This window comes from Thermobia domestica, unplaced genomic scaffold (genome assembly GCF_964235325.1).
Source record: "Thermobia domestica unplaced genomic scaffold, izTheDome1.hap1.1 HAP1_SCAFFOLD_93, whole genome shotgun sequence".
Classification (NCBI taxonomy): Eukaryota; Metazoa; Arthropoda; class Insecta; order Zygentoma; family Lepismatidae; genus Thermobia; species Thermobia domestica.
The window spans coordinates 768,957-792,751 of record NW_027655886.1 but is presented as its reverse complement, the minus strand read 5'-3'; the positions used below and the strand labels follow the sequence as shown (position 1 = coordinate 792,751).

Sequence of the window (23,795 nt, the reverse complement as noted above, 5' to 3'; positions counted from 1 at the left end):
CACAAGGTCATACGCGTAACTCCGATAATTACCATCAGAAATTGGCGATTCCATCACAGGGACATTTGAGATCGAACCCTAACCATTAGAACTGAAGATTCGTATAGTAAAGAAGAACTGCAAAATCAACTCACAGTACTACCAAGAAAAGATCCTGAGACAGCAGCTACTATAAATGTGCGAGAACGTGATCAGCATGGTCAGCATTCATCAAAATAAAGGTGCATTACACACCTCAAAATCATCCCTCGTATTCTACCAGAACATGAAGGAGGCTGCTGGAATACAAGACGTATTTTCAATGTTAAGTCTCCAGGCTTTAGTCCAATGGACTCCTGTGGATTGGATTGGGCTGCTTAAAATGGCTTTGGGCAAGAGGCGTGTGACAATTGTACGTGGACTTTAAAAAGCTGTGAGAGAGGAATCACTCTCGTACGTCTCCAACGTACCTTCTATAATGAAAACTATGTTGCCGAGTCATCGTTCAGAAGCAGAGGAGACACATCTAGTAATGCGTCACCTGGTACCATGGATTTTCTTAGCTATTTGGTAAGTATGATTTGGTTATGGGGCACGAACGACGACATTGTTGTCACGGGGAACAAACCCTGTAGTTATCTTATTTCATCACATTTTTCAAAGTAAAATTTCTTTCATACCTGCTTGTTGTATATTGAAGATAATCCATGTCTTCTGATCAGGAAGCCCGGAGATTGTCATATATTTCTCGTTAGGTGGGAACCACAAATATGGGTACGTAGCACTGAAATTAGCCTCTAAAGCATTAGTAAATGCTATGGGAATCCACCATTTCTCATGCCTTATCGATGAGTTTCTGGACTGCAAAATGTATTTTTCCTGTAACAGAGATTTTTATGTAAATAGATAAAATGGTTAACATATATATATATATATATATATATATATATATATATATATATATATATATATATATATATATATATATATATATATATATATTGGACCAATTATCTTGATACCCCCTTATAACTTCTTTCAAACTAATAGGGGAAAAGCACTGAAATTTTGTACCATGCAAATAACGGTAGGGAAACATTGTTTGACATACTCTGTGATGTAACAAAGTTAACAGTGTAGTCAATTCAACGTAAGTTGTATTTTTTTTTCTTCAAATGAGACTACGTCAGATTATAACATATTCCAAATCTAAAGTAAAACTAAAACTTGCAACTGTACACTCTTCCCGTGAACGCCACAGAATGTTGCAAACTAAGGACGCTACAGTATCACAAACATCGAAAAACATTCAAATTTTGGAGGGTTCTACAACAATAATGACGCAAACGAGATGGACCGGATAATGCACATCTAAAGTAACTGATATCGAATGAGTGTGAGATAAGTATCACATCCAATTACGTAAATGGGTTCCAAAAGACATAAAGATCATAATGTTGTAACATCAATTTACTAACTAACTAACTCTGGCCTATGGAACCCGGAGGTTCAATGCCGCGTTCACAAAAGCTCTCCACTGACTTCTATCCTTAGCTAAATGCATCCAGTTTCTACTTTGTATTCCAATCTCTGCGAGATCCATCATAATATTGTCCTCCCATCTGCGCCTAGGTCTTCCTAATGGTCATTTTCCGATTAGTCTTCCAGTCAAGATTTTGAAAGCGTTTCTATTTCCTTCCATTCTAGCTCCATGACCTGCCCATCTAAGCCTCCTAGACTTGACGACCCTAACAGTGTTGGGTAAACCGTATAAATTATGTAGTTCCTCGTTATGAAGTTTCCGCCATTCCCCATTCCCGTTCCTCTTGGGTCCGAATATTCGTCTCAGGATCTTGTTCTCAAATACTTTCAGTCTATGTTCTTCCCTCAGACTAAGCGACCATGTTTCGCAACAATACAGAACAACAGGCATGATTATCGTTTTGTTATTTTAAGCTTCAAATTCCTCGACAGAATTCGCGACGACAAGAGATTTTGAACCGAATAGTAACACGAAATCCCTACTTTCAGTCGACATTTAATTTCTTCATGAATATAATTTTCGTATGTTAACATTGATCCTAGATATTTGAAACTATCCTCTTTATCAAAAGTATTATTTAATATTTTAACGCATCCATAATTTGCCGTATTACGGTCACGACACACTTCCATGTATTTAGTTTTCTCTGCATTTACTTCTAAACCCATGTCCCTGCATGCATTTAATAAGATCTCTGCATTTCTTTCTATTGTTCTCCTATCATTCCCTATTAAATTTACATCATCAGCATATGCCATAACCTGGTGAATACCGTTCAACTCTAGGCCCTGGTTGCTATCTTTGATTTTCCTTATAGCGTATTCAAGAACAAAGTTAAATAATAATGGCGACAACGCATCTCCTTGTTTCAGGCCATTTTCGACGTGAAAGCTCGTGGACACAAATTTTCCTACCCGGACTTTACTTTGGGATTCGTTTAAACATATCTTAATTAATCTAATTAGCTTTCTCGGTATTCCAAGTTCTGTAAGAACGTTGTATAATGATTCTCTCCTAACCGAGTCGTACGCCTTTCTAAAATCAATAAATAGTTGATTTACCGGGGTATTGTATTCCCACTTTTTTTCGAGTATTTGGCGAATGGTAAATATTTGGTCGATAGTTGATCGATTTCGTCTAAATCCACACTGATAATCTCCAATAATTTCATCTGCGTATGGGGTCAATCTTGCTAATAGAATATTTGAAAGGATTTTGTAGGATGTTGACAGAAGAGAAATGCCTCGATAGCTGTAAAGATCAATTTAAAGCAAATTGATATCTCAAACCATTCAATAAATACGAAAGAATAGTAAATATTGCTATATTGGATAAAATGGTGTATTGTTGGGAACATTTTAAAATAATTTTTTATTAAGTTTATTTCTATAACACTACAATGCTTCTCAGTAGGTGTAATTACAACAAGTTCTCGGAATTACATAATACTAGCATCAATTATCCGCTTCGCTGGGTTAAATTAAGAAAAAATAATAATATGTTTCGTTAGTCAGTTACTTTTTACTATTACTAACGCGCTCCTTGATATTGGTCATTTTCGATGATTTTTATACATCCCCTCTTCTCCCCATATTGCGGACTACTGCATCGTAAGGGTCATTGTTCATCTCAGCGACCCCGAAAAGTATAGATTCAACACTCATATCGGTCATTTTCGATCATTTGTAAATGTCTTTCCCCTCCTTTAAGTTACATAATAAAAGTAATACGACAAAAATCATCTTATGTTCGAACCTTATCTATGTTGATTTTTTTTAAGATCGGTCGGGTGGTTTAAGCGTGATGTAGTCACAAAGACAGTCACTTTTATTTTTACTTTTTTTTACATATATCTCCCCCCCCCTCTCCCTCCCCTTCGTTGCACTGTAAAAGTGAAATGAAGAAAACATTCCAGGCCCAAACCTTATCTATGTTAAAAGTTTGATCGAGATCGGTCGGGTGGTTCAAGAGTTATTAAGTTTTATTTATTTTTAAAGATTCCTGCCCTCCCCTAAGTTCTACAGTTAAAGTGATATGATAAAAACCACCTCATATCTGAATCTCATCTATGTTGAAAATTTGGTTAAGATCGGTCGGGTGGCTTAAACGTGATGAAGTCACAAAAACAGTCACTTTTATTTTTACTTTTTGACATATATCTCAAATCTCCCCCTCCCCTTCGTTATACTGTAAAAGTGAAATGAAGAAAATATCCCAGGCCTGAACCTTATATATGTTGAAAGTTTGATCGAGATCGGTCGGGCGGTTCAAGAGTTATTAAGTTTTATTTATTTTTAAAGATTTCTGCCCTCCCCTAAGTTCTACAGTTAAAGTGATATGATAAAAACCACCTCATATCTGAATCTCATCTATGTTGAAAATTTGGTTAAGATTGGTCGGGTGGCTTAAACGTGATGAAGTCACAAAAACAGTCACTTTTATTTTTATTTTTTGACATATATCTGAACTCTCCCCTTCCCCTTCGTTATACTGTAAAAGTGAAATGAAGAAAATATCCCAGGCCCGAACCTTATATATGTTGAAAGTTTGATCGAGATCGGTCGGGCGGTTCAAGAGTTATTAAGTTTTATTTATTTTTAAAGATTTCTGTCCTCCCCTAAGTTCTACAGTTAAAGTGATATGATAAAAACCACCTCATATCTGAATCTCATCTATGTTGAAAATTTGGTTAAGATTGGTCGGGTGGCTTAAACGTGATGAAGTCACAAAAACAGTCACTTTTATTTTTACTTTTTGACATATATCTCAACTCTCCCCCTCCCCTTCGTTATACTGTAAAAGTGAAATGAAGAAAATATCCCAGACCCGGACCTTATATATGTTGAAAGTTTGATCGAGATCGGTCGGGTGGTTCAAGAGTTATTAAGTTTTATTCACTTTCATATATTTCCCCTCCTTCCCTTCCCCTCCCCTAAGATTACTATCAAAATGAAATGATAAAAAACTTCCCAGGTTTGAACTTCATGTATGTTGATAATTTGATTGATATCGATCGGGTGGTTTAAAAATGATTAAGTTTTATTTATTTTTTGTCCCCCCTGCCCTAAGTTGTACCGTCAAAGTAAATAGCTAAAAACACTTCCAGGCCAGAACCGTATCCACATTGAAAATTTGATCGAGGTCGGTCGGGCGGTTCAAAAGATTGAGTCACAAACATAGTCACTTTCAATTTTATAATATAGATAAAAGCACTGTTTCAAACTTTAACATTTAGCTAACATATCTCCAGAACGGTTAGAGATATCAAATTGCTGAAAACAGTATTGTGATCTGAAGTATCTATCTAAGAAGTTTTTCGAAATAAAGACGTTTGAAAAAAGTCCATTTTCAATCCCTTATAACTTTGTTCGCATTCATTCGAAATTCGTTATATTATGATCATAGTATTCGAGACTTAAGTATTTTGTATGTGCATTACCCCGTCGGTCTTACTTGTGTTATTATTGCTGTAGAGGCCACCAAAATTTGGATGTTTGTGATATTGTAGCGTCCCTAGTTTGCAGCAGTAAATAAATCTAATATGGTAACACTGTAGATTTGAAATATCTAATAACCTGGCATACTGTCATTTGAAAAGATACAACTTTATATTGGGTTGGCAACAGTATTAACCTTGTGATATCACAGAGTATATCAAACAATGAACATGGTACAAAATTAAACGCTTATTGAAAATTAATGTAAAAGTTTCAAAGGCGTATCAAGATAAATTATTTTCGGCCACTGTATGTATATATATATATATATCTTGATACGCTCTTGTGACTTTTACACTAATTTTCAATATTCCTACATATATATTCCTACGTTGTTTAGAAAAGAATGCACAGTGTATTCAGTGTATATTTGTAAGATAATGTATCAAATGTTTTTCGGTGACTAATTCACCTAAAATGTTGGTAACTACTTTAGAAAAAACTACTCAGCATAACTTTATTTACAATTGAGGAGTTTGGTGCAATAAGAGCGTAAGTCTGAAACATGCAGTTGGAGAAAAACGATGTTGAAAATTTAAGTAGTGTTTTTTTTTTTTTTTTTTAACATCAAACAATGTCATATGCAGCATTTTATTCCGATATTGAATTGAAATGTTACCAGGAGGCTTCAAGCATGGCAAAAGCTACAAATGCGTTTGATGCAAAAAGGGCGTAAACTCGCTTACGCCCTTATTACATCCAACTTCTCAATTATGAAGACAATACGCCAACACTCAAACAAATAACATAAACTAATTGATTCTGTACACGACGGGCTGACAAGTAGTGGGCCAACCTGTAAAAGAATGGCATGTCTGATTATAATGAATGTATTACACACTTTGTTGAATTCCACACCAAATATGACCTATAAATACCTTTCTCTTTTCAGATACTGGATGAATAAGTGAGACAACATAACAGCGTCGTATTATTTATAATCTTCCCCTGTTGATGATACAACTCCGAAACACTAATATTCCGTTGAAACTTCCACTATTCCGACATTTGCTTGATATATATTAATGATCAGGTAGCTGCTACAAATAAGCCTAACTAGGAAACAAGTCTTCAGTTTTGGTATTTCAATGCTCCTGATATTTATTTCATTTACATAGTATAGATATCAAACTAATTTTGCTTGATATAGTCTTATAAGTTGTAGATTTCTTTTTGGTAAATTAAATTTTAGGCATAAAGCTTAGCGACATATAGGGATTAGGGACAAGAGCTACTTAGAACGACATTTCTACTATATTAATCGTAGCTACTCAATAATTTATATTAAAACATTAATTATTTGATAACGAGATTCACAAAATTAGGTGTAGTTCTTTCCTATGTCTAATTGTAGGTTACCTACTTTGGTATAACAAGTACATTTTAAGATTCACAATTTTCTTTTCATTCCGAACTAACAATTTTTTTCTTTTTCTTCAAGACTTCAGTACTTAGAAAACCAGAGAACTGGCACTCATGGAGATGACAAAAGCTTCTGTACAAAGCACCTAAAAATGAACAATGTAATAGTAGCAATAGAATGGAACTTATAACACATAATACATAGACTGGCACAATTGGTTGCTCAAATTCAACAATAACAATATTTTATAACATTTTAAATAAGTTAATATAAAGAATAAGGGCACACATTGACAAGACCACATAATTCCTGTAATGGATCAAAGTGGTCCATTACAGTTTGCCCCGTCTTCGAATAAAAAAATATTATTATTTTTTTTCAAAGCAATAAAATTGAACGAACTTGATTGACTCAACAAGTTAACATCCTGTCACGGTCGCCAGTTTGCGACGTTCTTTAGTACGATAAAATACTCTAGGATAAAATTACTCAACCGATCCTCAACTATTTAAAACTAATGTATCCTTTGTAGTTGTCTGTCGCGCCAATCTCATTAACAAACTACAAACCTAATTTCGGTCATAACACATTGAACATATAATTAGAAAATCTATATGTGAATAAGCAAGTTGAACAACTTAAATTAATGAAAGTTGAACACATTATTCGTGTCCTCCCTTGGCTACTAAGGTGAGCACATCTCACAATAGGAACATCATAAAATTCCCTCCGAAATTTCCAGTTCAGCAGTTCTTTTACGTGAAACCAGTTTTTCATCCATCCGAGTTCACATGCTTTCTTTCTTCTTTTCCTTTTGTATGCATCTTGGCACACGTAACTAGCTTTCTTGAAGCTATTCACCCAACGTACTTTCTTCTTTATTTTCTCTTTCATCCTATTTCGTTTACACCGCCAAATTCTTCTCTTTTTTCTTCCTTTCGTAGTATTCATTATCCTCTTAATCACTTTGTTCCGTCCGGGCTTCTTCAGACACGTACAACACTCTTTTGCTCGTTTAAGTTCACAAAATTTCATTTTCTTCTTCTTTCTATGCTCTTCTAGTTCCATTCCTGGCTTCTTCAGATACATACATCCATCTTTTGTTCGCTCAAGTCCACAAAATTTCAGTTTCTTCTTCTTTCGGTGTTCTATTAGCTCCATTCTTTTTGTCCTATTATTTGCTTTCTTATATATCTGTTGTACCTCTTTTGATGATGCTGTTACAAGTATTTTATTTGATTTTTTGCTGTCCAATTCTTCAAGAGCTTTAGGAGCTTCATATACTTGTTTCAAAATAAATTTACTATCTCCTGGTAATTTTTCAGGTAACAACGTAATGCATTTCCGAGTATCGTCTTGTTCATTAAAAGCAACACTAATACCAACGCTTTCATATTTATTCACAATAGCAAGTACACCTTCCGACGACACAACCACTCTATCTTTTGGCACTACTTCGTATGAACCTGTTCGTACTTTGTGACACTGTAATAGATCCAACTGACTTGGCTCAGATCCATCTATCATTCCTTCCATATCCAATTCTCTTCCAGCTCCTTTAACTCTTTGCTGTTGCTCATAGATATCACAACTAGCTTCGTCATAGTAATTCGTAATGATAGACTCCTCATTGCTGCAATCAATCGCTGAATGCACTTTATCTAAAGAAGGATTACATTTCACTCTTGACTCATTGTTCTCATCTGTACTTGAATGCTCTTCTTTTGAGGAGAGTGTTAAACAAACTGGTTCATCATATGCTTTGCTTTGAGTAGGTTTGGCTGGTTCTGAAGGGTTAGTTTTTGTATTAGCTGAAGCAGTTCTCTTTCCGCTATGACTGGTATTTCCATCCGTCCTATTGGTCATTTTATAACATTTCTCTGATGAGATTTTCTCTCTCAACTTAATACCATCATGATTACTTTCAGAAATTATTTTCACTTTTTCAGGAAACTTTTTCTTGCATCTCTGACAATGGTTCAAATATGCTGACGTACATCCACAAAAACAGCAAACAGCTAGTTTCCCTGGTACTACCTTAGGTTCTTCGTGTAAAACCTCCCTTTGTACAATTTGCGAGATGTCTGCAGCATCCTTCACCTTTTCCACATTTTCAAAATATTTTTCGTTGCTTATCTGATTCTTTTGAATGTTTTCACACAACTTTTTATTTTCACTTTGGGTTTGATGCTCCTCATTTAAATTACTCTTTGACTGTTGAATTAAAATTGCTAACAGTTTCTTAATAGCTTCAAAACTTGCTTCTATTTCATGTTGATTAGGGTACTTTTCTTTCTGTGGTACTTCTTCTTTCAAAACAAATTGCCGCACAATTTCTTCTTCGCAATCGGCATTTATTTTCTCATTCTTACAACGATCACATACCCAAGCTTCTTCTTTTAAAATCAATTGTTCCAATGTTTCGTACGACATGTTTATACATTTACAGTGATAAATGGAATCACACGTGGCACATATTACAGACGCCACTATTTTGCGTCCTTCCTCAGCTGATACCGTTTTGTTAATACAACAGGCATGCATTCTCACTTCAAGATGTTCTTTCATATCCTCTGTCATGCACACATTTTGACCAGAATCGAATAATTCATCCGGATCTGAATATCTCCTTTCTCTCTTTACGCTACATTCACTTACGTTACTTTTATCTTCTTCTATATTCATTTTTATGTTCATTTTGTCCCTAATAAATTCCCTAAGTCGCTTTTGCCATTTATTAGCTCTCATTGTTACCATTCTAGATATTTAAGATTCGTATCACCTGCAATATCTACTTGTTGTTCTATAAATTTCTGTCCACAGTCCTGGTGACCAACTGTACGTGTTTCCATCACCATGGAAACGCATCCTGAGATGGGTTCAGCCATTTGTAACGCCTCACTTTCATGGGTTACGTTTGGTTATCGGTATGAATATGAAATATGTTGTACTATTATTATTATTTGTTTGGGTCGCCATGTTGCTTCACAACAACAATTCTTTTAATAGTTTGTATTCAAAATAATCCTTCAACTACGTAATATATAGGACCAGAACGCTTCTAACGCATCTCACACATATCAGGTATCCAGATTCTTGTACAGTTGGTGCAGATAAAGTAAACAGATTATACTAATACGATATCTCAGCAGTAAAATATCAAGCAAAATAATTATTGATTAAATAAACAGTCAAAGACTTTAATATTTCAGGAAAGAAAATTTTATAACACAACTTGTATATATTCCAATTTAGGCGAGACGATACAATCTGTAGTTTTAGCAGCGAACCTACAGCAACGTGTCTAGAAGCATTCATACTTTCATATGCACATTTAGTTTCAATGTAGGAACAAATTACTAAATTCTAACAGAATACAACAGAGTGCAATTGTCAACTAATCGGGTACGTTCTTATTCTTCATAAACTTCATAAAACAATTATTGTCGACATTAAATTTCTACATATATTCATTTTATACATTATATTCTGCATTTATTTAGCGTAAAGTGATTATTTTCATCAGCTGCAAGCATCGGATTTGTAGACTGCAGATACGTTGCACCACGCAGGAAAGCCACACCAGGAGAAGAAAACACAAAGCATTATAACATATCAGGAATACTTATGGTTGCAAATCTAAAGATGAAAATAAAATACTTCAACCAAATTTGACACACCGGATCACTCTTTATTTAGCTCCAATTAGGTTAAGGGGCGTATGCAGTTTCAGATGCGACATATGATTCCACGTACAACTCACATTTACATTAGCCATCAAGCGCCTAAGGAGAATCATTATTTTACGTATACAATACACATAATTATCATAGCTTATTTCATATTTTTATTCATTTATTTATTCACTTCATCAAATATTTATATCTACTATAATTAATAATCTTCGTCGCAGAATATATCATAAATGATCTCCTTTAACAACATGAAGCACACTAGACACGCAATTACATTAATATAAAACCAACGCATTGTACAATAGAATCAGCCCCTGAGTGTCAATATTAAAACTGTGACTGCTATTGCCATTTGTTTAACCTAATTTAGGATTAAACAGCAAGTTCCTGATATGGTTATCAAATATACAAATACGAGGAAAGGAATATATTCCATTCACGGAATCCTTATGGATTCCGGACGTTTAGATTTAGCTGGACATTATTTAAGCTATATTACGTCCAGAAACAATATATAAAATTTATCACTTTAGAAGGAAACGTATATGTATCACACTTCAATCACCCATTTTTCTACATATCGAAACTATTCTCTTTTTTAACATGAAACGATCAGACTTCAATTGTCATGCAACGAAAAAGAATAAAAATAGGCATTAATATCACTATCAATTTTGCCAACATTTCAATGGTGCAGATAAATTTCATGTCATCTTTTACTTTGGAGATTAGATTGATATAATGAATCAATTCAACGTTAACAATAATTAATAACATTTAAATTTGGTTAATATAAGGAAAATGGGCGCACACAGACAAAATCACACAAAATACTGTAATGGATCAAACAGGTCCATTACAAAATATTCCTAATACTTTGGGCATATCGAAGGAAAGAGTGCAAAACATTATCGGCAACGAATGATGAAGAAACTCACTCCTCGCTGGATTCTCAGGAATTCCATTCCAACCAAAAACGTCAAAGAATAGTGCTCTTCTAGCAACATCTGCAATGCTTCCGTGTTGTTGGAGAGGACTTTAAAACGCTGTTCGTCATGCAAGACAAAACCTGGGTCTACCATTTTGATCCATAAACAAAGCAGTTTTAAAAAACACCTGTCACCTTCATGCCTCAAGAAATTCAAAGCGCGGGCTTTCCCTGGGAAAGTGATATCAAGCACTTTCTGGAGTAAAGTTGTTATTTACTCCCACAGAAGAGCAGCACTATCACAGAACTAGATTCAGCAAATCTGATCCGTCAACTGCAAGAAGCCATTGTCCCAGGGGCCACAGAAAATTGGAAAAATATATTACTTTCCATCATGACAATGCTTCAGCACAGACTTCCCAAGCTACTCTTCAGGCTCTGGAAAACGTGCAATCCGGTGTGTTGCCCCATCCGCTGTACTCACAGACTTGACTCCCTTCGACTTTTATTTTTTTTTTTCCGCTAGCTGAAGTAATAGTAGTGTGAAACATATTTTCCATCAGATTATGTATTCATTGATGCTATTGCGAACTGGTGTGATGATCAGGGGCACCACAATGTTGGAAAATCCTAGAAATTAATGCGTTTGTAATCATTCTTTCATGAGAGGTCCCACCCTCGTAGAACATTTTCCTATGTAATTAATTGAAAAGAAATTGAATATAATAACTGACTCAGCTTTCATAATTTCCATTATAGACAAAACTGATAGCCAACGTTGTATTACACATCTCTATTGTTATGTTAACCCTGATCAACTCACGATTCCTAAGAGGAAGAAATTAATTCTAAAAATTGGAGGGTTGGATGCAAGAACCAGGTAGGTGAATTTTTTAAAAGCGAATTTGAGATTTTCACATGATCCAGTAGGAAAAGATCACTCTACATTGTGCGCAAGAATCATGTGGATCCGATGATTATGTTCTATGTTATAATGTAAAGGACATACCTACATAAGTGTTCATCGTGAAGTTAGAACAAGAAACAGGCAGCTGTGGTAAAATTTCTAAAAATGGACTTACCTGGTTCTTGCATCCATCCCTTCAATTAATGGTTGACTTTGTGATGTGTTTACTTGCAATAATGACTCCAGTGTCTTATTGTCAACCATTAATTGAAGTCAACCATTAATTGATTGTTTTCTAATGGAGAGTCCTTATTCATGTATGCTGAAGTAAGTGTAGACTCTTCGTCAAAAAATAAGACTTTATTAAACTATGAAGGAAAATGGTACCGTCTTGCTGCTGGAAGACACCGAGAGATTCATTATAAATTTTTGTGTTGTGTTTGAGATGTTATAATGATGTCACTGCTGTAAAAGTCCGATTCTTCAGTCCATTTCTTTTACATATGCGTCCCTATTGTGGCATTATATTCTGCACAAACAGCAATATGGACGTACGAAAATTCACCTTCACTTAGCCGATCATTCATCCGGGTTAAGATTTCTCAATATTGGATTTTCTGACGTCGATAAGGACAATGAAGGCTTAGGACACTTGTATAGTTTGTTGTCGATGACACACTGCTTGTATAGCTTCTACATTACCCAATATTTAAATTTCTATTACGACAGTTCAAATTATGCTGGTGAAGTCAAATGCATCCGCAATCACTCTGCCATTCTATTAATGTTCATTTTGTATTCTGGTTACATATCTTGTAATTTTCGTGTGACTATCAACACTATAATTCCCATGTGATTATCAGCATTCTTTAATTCTGTTGCAAGTAATGGTAGTGAGTGCTAGTGATTTCCAGCTAGAGAGGCGGATCCAGGGGGGGGGGGCGATCGGGGCGATATATATATATATATATATGAATCTTTATTATTATTATTATTATTATTATTATTATTATTATTATTATTATTATTATTATTATTATTATTATTATTATTATTATTATTAGCGTAGCTCTAACAATTGACATCGTTTTTGTTTCTCAGAAAGCTTATTTGTAAAAGTGGCGATTTGGGTTTGACGTTAAGCCGAAGTCGCCATTTTAATTTGTTAATAACTTTTCGTAGATATTTACTAGCGCTAACGTTATGTTTGTACCACTAACCAGCACTAACGTAGCACTAAATTGGTATAAGCTTTATTATGATTTTCAGATGTAGTGATTTTGACTTGATAAATGTCTTTGGATGGGGATATACAGTCTGTTAAGTAAGAGCGTGGTCGGGTTAATTAGGAAAAACATTTATTTGACAGCAAATGACACCATATACATACATCAGATATGCACAAAAGAAAAACGCATATACAATTAGTAACGCGTCCAGTCACCCTGCGTCGATAATGGCTTGGCATCTCCGAGGCGTGCTTGCAACCAAGTTTTCCACATATTCGCGCGGAAGAGACCTCCAAGTGCATAGAATGTGCGTTGACAGCTGGGTTAAAGTGAAGACCGATTTGCCTTGAAGCTTCAGCTAGATGTATGACCAGACATTTCAATGGGATTAACGTCAGGAGAGTGTGAGGGCCAATCCAGTACCTGCGCACTTTCTCCCTTTTCCAGTCACTGCAGAGTTTGCTGCGGTCCTTAGGATTATTGTTCTTCTGCAGTATCCAATCTTCATTTTTGTCGATGAACCAACGTTTGGCAGTCGGTAACAAACATCTTTGATAGATTTCTAACATCTTCCGTGCATTTAAAGTGCCGGTAAACACGTGCAACGTGCTGAAATCCAATTTCGAGAAATACTTCCAAAATATGCACCTTTATGCAATGTTTTACTGACCGTTGGACCAACCTGTTGGCGGTAGTTGACCAGGCTCGTTATCTGCTTACATAACCCCACACAGAAGATACGCGGTAAAAAAAAAAAAAAAAAAAAATACGTTGTCCCACTCGGGGGTCAAAGTTGTCCTTTACCCACGCCAGGCGTTTCGTGACGTGCTTTTCACTTAATAAAGCTTTCTTCACTGTAGCTTGATATTTAATACTGTGAGCCAGCAGATGCATTCTAATAGTTACACACGACACATCGTAGCTCTTTGGCTTTAATTTTGCTTTTGGCCCTCTGGGGTGGCTACAGAGAAACACAGTCTCAAAACTTGACGCGTAAGCTTCACTCATTGCTGCTATTGACTTTCTCAGTCACACATTCACACTCAACTAGTGCTTTCTGAACACTGCATGCAGGACATAGGTTCCCTCTATTGGGTTGTGGAAGAACTTCGGCAATATCTGTTACCAGCTGTGCGTAATGCTGCCCACGCTCTTAACAGACTGTACTTGAATGTAAAAGTCCAACAATCGCTTGAGATTAGTATCAGGGGAATTCGGCTATTGTTTTCTTCTGTTGTTCCATAAACGTGTAGCCTAATAATTTGCTCTGAGAACCTTAACTATTCACAAATCATCATCATCATCATCATCATCATCACTACTACTACTACTACTACTACTACTACTACTACTACTACTACTACTACTACTACTACTACTACTACTACTACTACTACTACTACTACTACTACTACTAATAATAATAATAATAATAATAATAATAATAATAATAATAATAATAATAATAATAATAATGAAGTAATTGAAATGAAAAATGTATGTAGCACAATTTGAGAGGCCACTGTTTTATTCACTATCACTTTTATTCCATTCAGGCACCAAGATCATGTTTAAAAAATCGATAGGTTCGACGAAGTGGTGTCTTGATTAAATATATCGAATGCAAACGCCATTAAAATGGTTTTGGATAAATTGATGTAAACTTATCACATTATTCTCGGCCAGTAAAATAATTCTGGGAAGGCCAGCCCGAGCTTTGACTCAGGGATCCTGCCCTCGCTAGTTACGCCCATAGTTTTAATGCAAAATACGTTAATATAAAAATATGGAACAACATATTAATAAATACCTGAGTTAATATTGCTCTTCTGTTTTCATAATCTCTTTGAACATATAGTACGGGATACCCAGCTTGAAGTGTCCAAGGGTCCATAATCTGTTTTATGTTCATATGATGTGGAATCACTCTATCTTCATAAGCCACTTCAGTTAATGCATTCCAAAGATCGTCTTGCTCAGCATTTTTAAATTTCCTTAAAATATAAAGATAGAAACAAATAAACGTATTGTAGTTTGTTTTATATATTAATGAAAAGTCTAGATTTTTTTTTTTTTTTTTTTTGAAAAGCATACCAAACATAATTTACAGTTAGTTTAAGAGAAATTCAAATTCCTGGGGGTAAATAATTGTCGCTGAAAAAGTAAATACTACTATTATTATTGCAAATGCATGAGTATTCATCGTACTGCCAAAAAATAAGTACAAAAATTGTCCATCTGGTCTTGACTAAACTAGGCCCCCATAGAAGAAGATACAGACCTGCAGGAATGAACTTATTCATTTGACATATATATTTAAGGAAAAGTATTTTATTTTGTTTTTAATTGTTATTGTGAATACTTTTTTTTAAAAAATTCACAATATTCATAGACAACGTTTGTTTATACTTGTATTCCATTTACTCGCTTAAAATTGTAGTAGATTTTATACTCGGTATTTCCTCAGGAACACCGGTCGTTGTAACACATCCAGAGAAATTTCTAGAGGCGTCAAATTTGTGTAAAAACTTTTAACGTATCACACTTCATTCAGATTAGACAACCAGTACACAACTAATAGTGAAAGTAACATATTTCTCTTACGACTGAAGAATCAGATAAGTTGGCTTTGATTCTTTCTTAGACTTGATATAAATAAGACTCACACAAAACATTAGTCTTTTATTGTCTAATTGTCAGATCTTATACGTTGGTAATGCAGATTTTGCTCTGAGCTTATACAATAAAATTTATGTGTGTATCATTTCTCAACCAAAGCCAAATTACTTTAAGAATCATCTACAGTTATCATATATTATTGTGGTAAAGTTTGTTAAACTTAAAAAAAAAAAAATGTACCACATGATAATTCGTTACAAAATAGTAATTTCATAATACCTTTTGTGTACACATATACTGTATATCTCTTTTGAGTCTGATTAGCCGAAGCCAGATTCAGGAGAAAATTCACTTTTGATTAAGTAGGAGTTACTTCCTATCTAAAATATATTGAATAAATATCCAGACATTGAGATATGCCGGAATGAGTTTATAAATGAAAGAGATTAAAAATAGCTACATCGTATTTCCTTATCAGCCTTGCCTGTCATAGTAAATATAATTTTACATATTACACTTTTCATTTTTGTTTTAGATGAGAAAAGAGAAGGGGCATTATCCTCTACAAAATAGTGAGGAATGTTTATCCCATTTCTTAAAGGATATTCCCTATCCTGAAGCCATTGCAGATATTCATATAATGTATTATTCATAAAGTTTGTAAGATTTCAAATAGGTCGATAATTTCAAGTATCTGCGAAGTATTTTGACGAGAGACGCTTACTGCACCAAAGAGATCAGATCGAGCATTGCCATAGCCAAAGAAGCATTCAACAATAGCAGATCACTCTTAACTAGCAAGCTTAATATTGGACTAAAGAAAAAGTTGGTCAAATGCTATATATGGAGCATTGGACTCTATGGATCAGAGACCTGGACATTGCGGTAGTTAGAGAACAAATATTTAGAGAGCTTCGAAATGTACTGTTGGTGGAAGATGTTTTAAACAAATGAAGATGTTTTAAAACGGATAGGAGAGAAGAGGACGGTTTTAACTAGCATCCTTCATAGGAAGATCAATTGAACTGGACACATCTTGCGAAGAAATTTTCTTCATACCGCATAGAAGGAAAGATAGAAGGAAAGTGGGGAATAAGAAGAAGATCGATGATCTGAAAAGTAGAAGAAAATGTTGGGAGTTAAAAGAGGAAGCTGAAGATTGAGAAACATTTCTAGGCCTAAACCTAAAATTAAAAAAAAAAAACACCTCATTAGTCCCAGGACTTGTCAAAAGTCAGAATACTTAATAATAATAATAATAATAATAATAATAATAATAATAATAATAATAATAATAATAATAATAATAATAATAATAATAATAATAATAATTCAAATGTGTAAAAATGAATGTGTTTCATTCACTACATAAATTATAATTAGAAATTAGAACATTCTGTGTATATATAAAAAATGACAGCTCGAGGTTTCTAAATAATAGAATGAATTAAAGACCAGTCAGTTGCTTCTAACTATGAAATATATTTGTTTATTGAAAGAAAATAATTTAAACTTTACCTATTCAGGAGATATTTGATCAATCCCCGTCGAAATGTTTCATCTATCATTATATGATGTATCATCCGAACAACTGCAGCTCCTATAAAAATAAACTATGCAATATGTCATTTTAAGATTAATTTTAAAATATTCGCTTTGGTACTTAAGAACTAATGATAGATTTAAAAATTGCCACCTTGCATTTAATAAAACAATTTCAGTTTTGGTTTTATGTACAGAATGTAGTAAACCTTAGAAATTAACTGACAAGGAATTCAAATTTATTTTTATAAGAGAATTAAAATAACTACATTTTCTTGGTTTTATCATTATTTCAGTAGTCATTGTGAATGTTTAAACTATTGAGTAATAATATTAATTGAAAAAAAATATTTCAAAATGGTGATTTCATTTTTTAAAAAAAATTAGAACATTGCTAATAACTAATATTGATCTCTCATATTGATGTTTTACCTAATTCTAATCAACTTATAAAATTCAGTTCATACAGGACGTCCAAAAAAGAATTCCGGTTTTTTTCGTTGATTTTTTTTAAAATTACGTTTTGAATCATAAATATGTATTGTATTTTGTGAGAGTACATTGTAGAAAGTTTTGGTTCCTTTTGGGCGTAACTCAGTGTGGTATATAGCAAATAAACCAAAACCACTTGGCATAACAGCCTTTTTGGATCTGAGTCTCTCGAACGCCATCTGTTAGCGATCGACCGAACTATGTTCACCCTAGCAACGTACACGTAATCAGCGTGCTGCATCGCCCTGTCTCTTTCTAGACCTAGTGACCGTCACATCTTTTATTCATGTGACTCCCCACCTTGCCTCACGACACTGGGTGGACGCCGAAAATTGGGATGTTCCGGCCGGGAATCGAACCCAAGACCACACGGACGCTATAACCACTAGACTACCGTGTCCCCAAACTCTACAAACATCAAACCGATAATCCGGTTTCAATAGAGGAATAATGTAGAGGATGGAGCCCATTCCTACGCTATTAAATCCTATTGGAAAACCGGTTCTTTTTTATGTATAGCCGTTTCATACTGTTGTGATCAGTGTTGATACTGGAAATCGTGTATTTTCACCACTTCTAGCTGACATACAGGAATAAAGGACGGAATGAAAGTTTTTCTTTGGACACTCAATGAATTCTGAAAAATCGCTTCTTGATCTATCTTACCGTTTTTGCTCTATGGAGATCAATATTTGAACCAGAAGAAGTAAATTTTATTACATCCGGCCTTAGTAGAGATATACAGAAGATAGGATCTTTTCTCAAGACACTGAATGGAATCCAAAAACAAAAACAAAAAAAGTTTATCGTTTTCTATTACCGTTTCTGTTCTAGGGCGATCAAACCGAAATGGTTGATCTCTACTACTTCCAGTTTAAATAGAGGATTAATGGAGGAGATGAAACCTCTTCTTTAGACGTTGAATCTATTAAAAAAAACTGCTGCTCGATATCTATTAACGTTTTGGTTCTATGGAGATCAATATTGAAACCAGAAGTATTGGTGAATTTCAACCACTTTCGGTTTTAGTAGAGTGGCTCTGAAACTCTCAACATTTGGATTTGTTTACTAGACGTACCTTTCCCATATGTAATTTGATCCAATATTTTATCTACATCAGATGGATTTAAGATTTGTACCGATAGCGGATGTGACGTTTCTAGTGAATCTACCATCATGACTGTTTGCAGACTATCCACGACGAACCAATCTAGATGATTGCCAGATGGATCCATCTACAAGTAATGAAAAACATGATCCAGAAGTCAAATTATAATCAGAAAGAAATAATGTAAGTAAGCTGTTAATTTACAGTATTGTATAACTTTAATGTCATTTTATTTCAAATACATTCTCCTAACAACAGATCGATATTTATCTGACAGACATATTATTTTTGAAGTGTTCAATGAAATCCTCTTTCCGTTCGTAAGACATCCAACAGTTTGCAAATTCCTAATTCATGGTTTATCAAAGAACTTTACGAAAAGATCAGTACTGCGAATATTGTAATATCAAATGTTTACGCCACAATTATAACTGTACTGTATGGAGTTGTGAAAATCATCACCAGGTAAATGTGTTGCTTTAGACAAATACTTGAAACTAGTCTATCTTAAAACAATAATGGTTTCACATTATACTCTCAGGTATGATGCCTCTATTAACTACTAGTGAAATATTCTTATATAGTATGTCCCCTAGTCCTTTATTATACGGTATATTTTATCATTACAGCCAGTTGATCGGTTTATATCTGACCGATTGTCAACACTACTGTCACCTATGTAGGTGCACTAGAACGATGAAACAAGTGTCGTTACCAGTGTGGTTTCTCAGCTTGCAGGTGCTGAAATGTCATGTTCATGTTACTGAAATGCTGCTGTAAGTGAACCATTATTGTGAAGGGCACATCTTGGATCTTATCCAGTCACATTTTTCGTACAGCCGAATAAGGAAAGTTTAGGGGAAATGTTTAACCATCGGGGTGACCACAACTAAAGATACCGTGACCGCGAAAGTCCCTGTAGAAATATCCTCTCATAAAAGGGGCCCGTTCGAGGTTACCTGAGTCGCTTCGTTGTATTCTTTAACTGCAGGCCAGGACAATACACCATCCCAACGTGACATGGTCCAAAAGTTAAATATTCCACATTCCCTTGTCAGCTACACCATTCGTCACCGTCCTGGCCTGTGGTGCATGCATGAGGACCGGATTCACAATCTACTCCCTCGTCGAATTGCTGAACGTAAGACAAACTGTTACTAACTATACAACAAACGTTCGGCGAGGTCAAAATGGGAGACGGTTGTCAAAATAGATGCTGCCTACATTTACCTTACTCGCAATGATAACATTGGGATAATTATGTATTATGACAACTCTGGAAAGAGACTGATAAGTTTTACCACCATTATAGAGAAATTTTTCTACAGGCAATCATGATTATTGCCGGATAGGTTATAAGGAAGTTGGAGGAAAAATGGAGAAAAAAGTGAAAGTGAATGCGCCTACTGCCAGGAATCCATCATAATCCCAATCTGTAGGGAAGAAATCTCTCGTTGGTGCGAAACCAACAAGAACCAGATACAAATTCACACGCACAAAGCGTCCATCATACCACCATCTCTTCGATCTTATCATGACATGAACAGGAAACGGGAATCCGTTTTATTTTCTTACATGGTATTCTCGTTTTATTTTTTTAAATCTATAGAACCCAATGAGCTGACATAAAACAACGTCTACAAATCGTTGTCCTGTACCCTTACTGAGGGATGGGAATGAGGTGGAATTTCTGGATGAATCCAAAGTAGTTTGTTACAATGGAAATTGTGGTGTTGGGCGATAGTCTAATGCTGCTGCTCCAGTGGAGATAGAGCACAACCAGTAGTAGTGGCACAGCTTTTCATAGCGTAAGCACATTTTGCAAATCGGTTGGATATAACCCGATCAGTTTTCTGTATGTCTGGTAAAAACTCCAATGCAATTTTAATGTTCTATATGGAACTGAGAAAATTCGGCATATGAATGTATGTAACTTAATAACAAAGTACTTATTAAAGTTTGAAAATAATCTCCCACTGTTACCCACATATTACCGGTATGCCAGTGGTCACTATTGGGTAACAGTGTGACAAAATTGTTTTACTTATTTTCACACGCTTCAAAGCGAATGCATGAGATATTTTGTTCAGCAAATGTGTTTAATTTACAGACTATAACAGACGGCTTTAATGAAGTACTTCTTTTCACCAATCAAGTGTACCAAACGATTTCCAGTGTTGTCACGTTATAAACATGCTTGTAAACATATGAACAAAAGATGACAATATATATGATTTTACGTATTAGTAAACTGATCAAATTATTCAGACATGCTGTTCAGATAAACAAACAAACGAATTTCACTAAACAAGCAAACAAACAAACAAAAAAAACAAGCCAAACCCTCTCCAAACCAGAAGAATTTTTCAAGAAAAAACGACATTTTCAGCAAACTCGTTCCAAGAGATTCAAGTACCTCACGTTCATCGCTACAACCGTTCTGATCATACGAGTATTACTGGAAAGTGTACATATCAAATCATAGTTTCTTACGTTGTATCTTCATAACATACGAAAAAACGGAAAATGGAAATGGGTAAATAACAGTAAATTTTTTAAAGCTTTTTTCTTGTAGGTCTACTAAAGAAATGGAAAGTCTGCCCCAGGATAGGGAAGGCTGGAAAGCTGTGTTATAACAATCGACAGATTGCTGACCTGAAATGATGATGATGTAGGTTTACTTACTGAATCTAAACTTAGATGTTCGATATAGCGAGATATCCCCTCGCTAAGCCACAAACCATTCCACCATTTTGGAGTGACCAAGTTGCCAAACCACTGATGTGCTATTTCATGAGACAACAATGCTGTGACCGTATTCCTTGCTTCGTCTGCTATGTTGTTGGCATCAGATACTAGGAGATCTTCACTGAAAATTTAATAATAAATAAAATAAGTAAAATTATCAATATTTAAACACTGCAAATATATTCAACATTATGTTATATTTCAATGTTTCACGGAAAGGTAAGTAGTGAATATGTACAAACGTCCTTTTTTTGACCTTGAAAGTACTTACACTTTTTGGTACATATTGTCGTTGAAGTAATGAATATTGTAATTACTCTAAGTACTCTCATTGAAGTAATAAATTGAAGTACAAAGGTTCAATTGAACTTGAATTATTACAGTTTTTTTACCGGTACTTTAGGAACAATTACTGACATGTAATTATGCTGTACCGGACTGTAATCTCATTATTTTGCCTACGTAATAACGACCTACATATTTTTTGTTCACTTTTTTTATATGCGTTCCTTTGTAGAGCATGTTAAAGTGACAGGATGAATTATTTTTCTGATAAAGGTTTAAATATGAAATTGAACGAAACGGTCGGCTGTGCTTGTACTTTATGTTGATTAATTATTTTTTGTGTATTTTGTAACATTTTGAATGTTTAAACGAGCTTGCCCATCTTTGAATGTGGTCTTTATAAAGTGATAAGCTGAATGCATTTGTAACGAGGGTGTGACATTAGATGGATTGAATCGGCAGACTTTGTAGTGCTTTGAATTATAGCGACAAATTTAAATAAAACAACATTAGTTACTGAAAATAAATTGTTTTGGGTTTAAATGAGAAAATAATGTTAATTTAGTTCTGGGTAGGGTGGACATTTTAATATAAAGGAAGTAATTAATAATGTAAAGAATTCACGCATGGTTCTTGAAGTGTATAATTAAAGTCAACCGTTTGATTTTGAAAGACTTTTTTGAAACGGAAACGCAATCCTTTAAAGATTAATTGTTTGGGGAAACAACAGGCAAACAAAACTGCAACCCGGCAGGTTTAGGACGCGACAGGAAAATTAATTCAGAACGACAAGGGTTCTTTAAGAAAAGAGACCGCCATCTGTTTTAACATAAGTGCCCGCAGGGGAGGTTGGGCGACACAGAGGATGTATTATATGAGTTATGGAGAGTGAGAAGGTTCTAGAATTTGGTAGAACTTTCTGGATTTATTTTTGTTGGTATACAAACTTTGATGCAAATCAAGTGGTTACATTTGAAGAAATAAAAGCACGATGCGTTTGAGTTGGTGAATTGTATTCTATAGAAGTTAACAGAGAAGAAGAATTTATCTGTAAGTACTGGCTTTGTTTTTTCTTGTTATTTATGTTTTCTTTTTTTCGTATGAGAAGGGACATTGGAAATGAAATACACGCAAAACATTTGTAATTGTTGGGAGTATAAGGGGGATGGAAGTGTGTTTTTATCGGGAATTGATTGCGGATTTTCCGACATCGAAAACCATATGACTCGATGTACTTATATGTAATTATAAATTAACTAAGGTGTAGTGTAATGTAATATGGAGGCTACAGGGATTTAATATTGGTCATTGCACTTGGATTTGAACCAGGGCCCTCCCACGTGGAAAACCGTACGCTAAATTTTTTTGTTCGATGGAGTTTTTTACTTATATGGCACTAAAATTGAACACAATCTGTGACTTGCCGGGAATCGAATTATGATCTTCCGCGCCGAAAGCCAAACACAATAAACAAATAGCAAGGAATTTTGGATTGTTTGGACCTCTCCGTTAGGACGAGGCGTAGTTATTATTTTACATATTAAAAGAATAGTTGTATAGACACACAAACGGACACATTTTATAATAAATATGCGATTATTTTCTTGTTCATAGGACCATAGCATATCTTCAGAATATAAGAAGTTAGTGTTACATGAAAAGACCATTAAGTGATGTGTGAAACTGATTACTTATGTAATATGGTATTAATTTTTATTATTTTTGTGTGTGGTATTAACATTTACAGTAGGGGAAAGGAACTGGGTAGCCTACACCTGCTTTGAATTTTGCTTATTTTTATCTTTAGTACTATTGAACTGAACATAAGTTTGAATTTCGGTGACGAATAATATTTTTATA

General features: G+C 34.6%; 1 protein-coding gene across 1 annotated transcript in view; it reads right to left on the bottom strand.

Annotated features, from left to right (window-relative positions):
* Nucleotides 1-659: 659 nt before the first annotated feature.
* LOC145676340 (thyrotropin-releasing hormone-degrading ectoenzyme-like) overlaps nt 660-23,795 on the bottom strand; it is a gene marked incomplete at its 3' end in the record, with an annotated part of 87,516 nt that continues 64,380 nt past the window's right edge. Inside the window, 5 exon segments of the mRNA XM_081747186.1 lie at nt 660-858; nt 14,952-15,135; nt 17,279-17,360; nt 18,873-19,029; nt 21,588-21,771. Coding sequence (XP_081603312.1) covers nt 660-858; nt 14,952-15,135; nt 17,279-17,360; nt 18,873-19,029; nt 21,588-21,771 — 806 coding nt within the window.